General features: G+C 41.4%; 1 protein-coding gene across 1 annotated transcript in view; it reads left to right on the forward strand.

Annotated features, from left to right (window-relative positions):
* The window catches only part of LOC103778744 (sodium/bile acid cotransporter 7-like), a 42,621-nt gene extending 35,776 nt beyond the window's left edge, over positions 1-6,845 (forward strand). The window contains exons 7-8 of the mRNA XM_008946352.1: positions 3,740-3,885; positions 6,801-6,845. Coding sequence (XP_008944600.1) covers positions 3,740-3,885; positions 6,801-6,845 — 191 coding nt within the window. The remainder of the gene's footprint in view (positions 1-3,739; positions 3,886-6,800) is intronic.
* Positions 6,846-6,950: the final 105 nt, after the last annotated feature.

Consider the following 6,950-nt stretch of genomic DNA (forward strand, 5'->3'; position numbering starts at 1 on the left):
AAAATACAAACAGAAGAAGAGACTGAACAGCAGAGCCAAAGAGCAAAGGGAGAGGGGAACATGGAGGAGCACTGGTAGGAGAAACACAGCCAAGCAAAGAAGGGGGAAACTCGGGGTGAAAAGCAGGGGGATACCAATGATCTTTTTTGTAAGGGATACCCGTGGGATGATCTTGGTGCTTCCTCCCTTCTGCTACAGCTGTCTGTAGTCCTGCCCAGGTGAGGTGCTGTTTTCTCACCCAGCTGGGGACCACATTTCCTCCTCCTCTGGAGGATGGGGTAGAATCACAGAATAGCAGGGGATGGAAGGGACCTCTGGGGATCATCTAGTCCAACTCCCCTGCGAGAGCAGGTGGCACAGGAACACATCCAGGTGGCTTTTGAAACTCTCCAGGGAAGGGGACTCCACAGCCTCTCTGGGCAGCTTGTTCCAGTGCTCTGTCACCCTCAAAGGCAGGACATTTTTCCTCATGAAGATAAAACCCTGACTTGCATCTGTCAATCAGGATGAAGATCAATAGAAGCCAGTGTGATTACCCTGAAATGCAGAAAAGCACATGCAGTGCTCTAGGAAAGTAAAAGCCCTTAGAGGGACTATTCTTTATACACCAGGATGAAGACTTGAAGCTCCAGGCCACAAATAAATACCCTGGTAATGCTGAGGGGTGGAGGGAGGAGCTGCTGAGGAAACTTTTGACTAAGGTAGTGGTCTGGGTTGTAAGATACATGTGATTTGATCCTGTGCAAAATTGTATTTCTCTTAGCCTTAGTGTAGCTATCACACTCCATTAGCACTGGAAGCATATGCTTTAAAAGAGGAAAAGAGGAGTGGACAGCCCAAAGTTATCACACCCCATTAGCACTGGAAGCTTATGCTTTAAAAGATGAGGAAAAGAGGAGTGGACAGCCCAAAGTCAAGATAACCATGTCCATTTTGCTTAGCACCTTCATTTCTTGCTACCTATCTGAAAGATTTCAACTCATCTCCCTCATTTTATTAGTTTTGTTATGGCTGCACCTTTTCATGTGACTACTGGTTCAGTCAGAGTTCCTATTACAGCTTTTCTTAGAGCTAGTCCATAATCCCATCTTGAAAATGTACTATGGGCTAAGATTTGGCATACAGCATCAGCCCAGGCAGTATAAAATCCTTTTTCTTGCTTTGGCTGGGATTTGGCTTTCTGTTTTTCTTTTTTTGTCAAGTGTTTTACCTATATACACACTAAAAATCCCCTACACTTACTTTTCCCTCTTTTAAAAAAAAAAACTATTAAAAGATGCTTTTTCTCATTAGGACTTTGCATGAGTTTTATGTATTAACAAAACATCAGCAGTCACCCTGATGCTTGCAGTTACTATGCATTGCTATGAAAAAGTTTAGACAACAGTTTTAAAAATCAATAAAACCCTTGCTGGTTTTGTTTTGCTTTGTAATTAGTAATTTGTAATTTGTGGTATTACTGACAGAAGCACTAGTGCCTGTAGTCTGTGGATCTCTGTCATGAAATGTTTTCTGAGAGTGTAGCATAACTGGCAAAGCTGGAATGATAAAAATCAGAAAGTGCATAAAAAGGCAACAGGGCTTTTTTTTTTCTTCCCATTGAACTAATGCTTGTCTGCCAAATGATCATTATTTCTTCTTTTTACCAGTTAGGTTTTCCTGGTAAATAATAAGAACTTTAATTGCACATTAGTAGCTTACAGTGAACCTATTGTTGTGACATGTATTTAAACAAGCTGTGAATTAAGAACCTCTTTCCACTCAGTGATCTAATTATACTGTCACACTAATTATAGTATTTTGTATTTATATTTGACAACTTTAATTTTCTTTTCCTAGTTTACTGAAATAGCTTTCCTCTAGAGAATTTACCTTTTAGGCTGGAATTTCTCATCTTTTCCTTCAGAAAATGTACAGTAATTTAAAGCATGTCCCAGTCACTTTGGATCCATTCTGGTCACGTCCCTGCCATTAGTTTTCTGTGTGATCTCAGGCTAGTTATTTCAGTGTTCTCTGAGTCCTGTTCAGCTTACTAAAGTGGTTTTGGATCTGTGGATGAAATTCCACTACCAAAAAATCAGGTACTCTTTATGCATATAAATATAGTGTGGTCATAGCTTGGGACTCCAGTTGATTCTTCTGTGGTTAGGGAACAGAAGAGGATCCAGGAGGGTCAAGTTGAGACTTGGAAACAAGCAATAAAACCTTTATCTGTTTATAGAAATAATATGATGAGCATTTGAAGTAAATTACAGTCTTTAACATAATGTAAATGCCTATTTAATTTCTATCCAAATACTATCTATTCCCAAATCCCTGAGATTAATGTTAACAATAAGCAGCCTTTTTGTGTGATAGGTCCATGATGTTGTTTTGATGGTAATTATAATACTGAAATTAGGCACAAAAGCCTTTATTTATTTGGTTTAATCTTTCCCGGCAAATGCCCTTATAAGTAAAGGCTATTAGGATGGGGACAGGATTGTTAGTGGTGTAACGTGATGAAGCTAATCAAAATAATCAAATATATAAAAAATAATCAAAATAGTGACAAAAAATGGTGCTGTGGAAACATCATGAAGATTTCAGCAAGGCTTAGATGTGTGTCAGCAATAATGGAGCACTGGTGGAGTAGTAATAGAACAAATAAGCTGTTTGCTCACACAGGGAGGACCCAACTTGTATTAAGGGAAACCTGAAAGTGTGGAGAGCAGGAATTTATCCAAGAGGTAGAGAAAAGTTTATGTGGACATGGCAACTTTGGCTGATCTGAAACATCTAGAAGTGGGGTAATGGAAGGCAGGGGGCACATAGCTCAGCTTTTTGTCATTGCTAAGGAGGCACACAGATGGGCTCTGTGAAAGCTGGGTGTAGTCTGCTTCACTGCAAGGTGGATGCTGGCAGCAGACTTCTAGAATGACATTTAAGATGAAGGCAAAAATAAGGTACATTCTTAGGGGGCTCCTGAGGAATTGCAGCTGCTTTTGTTGGAGACTGTGCAAGTGTCTGGCCTAGCAAAACAGAGATGGTTGCAAGTTTTGCCTACACCTATGCTTTGTGGAGCAAACTTCCAAGATTTAAACAGATCATTTTAAACATTAACTTGTTCAAAATGAACAGAATAGGTTTCATTACTGCCACACTAAATCAAATTTAATTTTACATATCACATCATCATGGGAAGATGTCTAAGAGAATTAGCACTGCTGAGTGCAAATTCAAGCTCTTAGGGAAAATGGTGCATCTCTAGCTCTTAATATACATTTCTTCCAGCATCTAGCAACTTCTGTACACCAGCTGCTCCCTGACTTCACAGACATGACCACTTCATATCACTCAATTCACCCAATTTTCTCTCTCCTGCTGTATCTCTTCTGAAACACACAGGCAGAGCAGAGAGTTTTGTTCTCAACCCAACAGCCAGGCTGTAGCACGATGTATTTTGTACCAAGTCTTCAGCAGAGCCAGTAGCCTCATCAGAAAAGATCTTTTATGGCATTCCCCTACTCCTTCCTTTCTGCCACAGAACTTGACCTGCCGTGGTTTGGTTGTTGTTTTGTTCATGCTCTTGCTGGTTTGTTTCATTTGGGGTTTTAGTGTAAAACTTCAGAGTCTTCCTTTTGTTTCTTTTGGGGTTTTCTCTTTTTTTTATGAAATGTCAAATGCAACCTGAAATGCTTGGCTTTTATCTGCAGCTCAGAGGCTGAGGTGAGCCTGTCTCCTGTGTTTCTGCCTGCAGGGATCCCAATGCTGAAGATAGTGTTTGCAGGTTATGAGCACCTCTCCTTAATTTCCGTCCCCTTGCTCATCTATCATCCTGCTCAGATTCTTCTTGGCAGTCTGTTGGTACCAACAATAAAATCCTGGATGGTTTCTAGGCAAAAGGTAAGAAATGCTCATTTTGATTTATAATGGGAAGTGTGCTATGGGGGAAAAAAAACACCTAAACACATCTTAAACTCCTCAGGTTCCTTCCTGGAGGTCCCTTGGTAAGGATTTTTCTGTTTCTTTACAACAGAAATATTGACTTAAAAATGCTGAACTTTATCCCCCATGGCTCTGAAAAGGTTCAAATCTTGAAGTTAGACCTGTATGGTTCAAGTTATTAATTCAAATGATGAATTCAGATTATGCCCAGTAAGGATGGCTCCATCTTCAGCTAATAATCACAGTTTGGGATCTCTGTTACAGAGAAGTGGCAAAAACCTGTCCAGTGGCATGGGAGCTGGTGACATCAGGTGAAATGAGGAGACTTGCTGAAGCAGGACAAAAACTTTGTCAATTATTTTTTGTCTGCTTGGTCACCCTTTGCAATATGAAGGAGTCTACAGGAGTCTGACACATCACATTTCATGCCAAAACTGTGCCATGGGATAGCTTGTAGGATTATAAACAATAACCTAGAGGTTTTGCACTGACATCACTGATTCAAATTACATTTCTATCAGTACAGCTGAAGCTACAGACATCTGACAGCCATTCTGAGGTCTATATGAAACAACAACAGTGGTTTTATCTCAGATCAGTAGGAACCCCCTTGCAGAAAGCCAAGGGGCTTTCTGCAAAAAATCCATGCAACTGATTTTGATGCTGTCTTGAACGTTCTGAGAGGATGAATAAGGATGAAGAAACTTTAGCAACCAAAACAGTCTTTGACAGCCCTTCTAGGTGAAGGTTGAGAGCTACTGTGGGAAGTCCAGCACCACCAGTACCCTGCATTCTCCACTTGTTAGTGGAGGAAATTGTTTTAATGACTCCAATGTTTCAAATTTTCAGCAAAACCCACCAGGCTGCCCTTTTACTAGTTTAACTCAAGTCACCTTGCTAACTTAAATGCTGAAATTCCCCAAATCAGTGATTTCTATGTGGCCCCACTTGTGGTTACCTGAATTGTATAGTGTAGGAATACAGTTTTCAGGACCTGAGTCCAGAAATCAGAATTTGTTAAGATACACTTGTCTTAGCACCTGAAAATAGAAATTTGAGAATCATTTGCCATTTCTCCATCAGTCTCAAAGTTATTATTGTTTTAATCAGAGATTATCAGGAGATGATGGGTTGTGTAAAGAAAATCCTATGCTATTTCTGGAGGCACACAGCATAAAGTTGACACTACTGGTGAGAGAATGATCCCTGCCACACCAGCTTCTCTTCAGCATCTGAGAGCAGGAGTTGGGCTGGAGATCATCCCAATCTCCCTGATCCTCAGGGGCAGCAATGGCCTTGGGGGGCTGCTGTCAGCTGCTGCAAGTTAACAAAGCCTTTAAACAGGCCAGAAGAAAAGCCAACCAGCACTGGGGAGATTTACAGCTCACCAGCACTAGTTTCTTATTCATTAAGCATCAAATAAACCTCCTGTGCTAATCAGACTGTAATGCTGCTGTAGAACCACTTTGGGGGATTCTTGCTCTGTTGCAGCAGTTCCTTCAGTTGGTCTTCTCTATTATTCACAAATGTTATTTTAATTACTCTTTGAAAAAAAAAAAATCAATGAGGTTGGGTCTGGAGCAGTTATAAGAAGTATAATAGAAGTGCATGTTGTGACTGGATAATGGTCTCTTGCTTTGAAAATAAACATGTCATCATCACCCTTGATGTTTATTTTCTCTAAACACCTTGGCTTCATTTTGGCATCTCTCTTGCAGGGGGAGACGGTTATCCAGTCACAGCACTCAACTGCAGTGACATTCTTACTTAATTATGATAGTACATGTGATCTGGTTGTATGAAATTGAATTTAAATATTTAGAGGTTCATCTGCACTCAGGTATCTCGAGTTTGTAAATATGGCAGCAGAATCTGCCAAACTACAAAGTTAAAAAAATTGTTTCCCTCCCAAAAGAAACGTGGAGTGATGTCTCTCTCCAAAGTCTCTTGCTGAATAATCTCCAAAAGGCTAATCTCAAATGGCTGGATTTAACAATAGCTACACGCTGGGGTTTCTGTGGGGAATACAGCCTATTTATTTTTAAAGGTTTGGATTTGTTTTAAGGGTTTACATTTGTGCTGGAGCATTTTTCAAGCCGTGCTTACAAGCTTGAAATGTACACTATTAAAGGTTAATATCTACAATGCAGAGACCCATCAGACATCTCTCAGGCTGAAAATGAGGCACAATCATTGGAGTTGAATTTCTGCCACACACTGAACAGTTCAGCTGCCACAGTTGGGAACACAGAGGTGGACCCTGCCATCAAATAAAGGCGTGTGGTTTCTCTCCTCCTCACAGCAGACCAGAGGTAGAAAGATGTCAGGTGTTCCCTGCCATAAGATCACCTCTGGGCTGATGGACTTTTATTCTTACCTGTCCTCAGAAAGGAAGGTACAACCATCAGAGGTACAGGACATCCACCACGGCAGCAGTGGCTGTACTCTGAACAGGCTTCAAGCCACAGGGGAGGAGGCCAGGAACACAAAGAGGTTGGGCAGAAATCTTCCTCACTGCCTTACCCTAAGTGGCTCAGAAGCTCTTATCTCTGTGCCACAAGTGCTTTGAGTGGGGTCCAAATAGTTGCTTTCTAAAAGGCATCTGAGCCCCACCTCTGCTTCCTTCACTGGCACTGTGGTTCCTTGTGGTTCCTCCATCCAGGTTCTGGGTACATGAGGAAGCTGTGATGGCCTCTCAGAGATAAAACCCCCATCCCAGAGCAGAGTGAGCTGCCACCTGCCTCCTCTCCTTGCTCGGCCTCCCAGAAGCACACACAGCATTTTGTTGCCCCTTATAGATAAAACCCTTGCCTTGTGCTGTTGATTGTCTTTGAAGAATGTGAAACAGTGACTGCTTTGTTTCCTGTTGGCAGGCACAGAAGTTAACCAGGCAGCCCAAAGCACCCGTGAAGGTCTAATGGTGGAGATGGCCTGTGGCAGTGAATGTATATATGTACTATACTGTACACAAGGACACTTGGGACAACTGGGTATTTGTGAATGTTGCTTCAGTGCATATTTTA

The sequence above is a fragment of the Merops nubicus genome, unplaced genomic scaffold (assembly GCF_000691845.1).
Source record: "Merops nubicus isolate BGI_N331 unplaced genomic scaffold, ASM69184v1 scaffold4098, whole genome shotgun sequence".
Classification (NCBI taxonomy): Eukaryota; Metazoa; Chordata; class Aves; order Coraciiformes; family Meropidae; genus Merops; species Merops nubicus.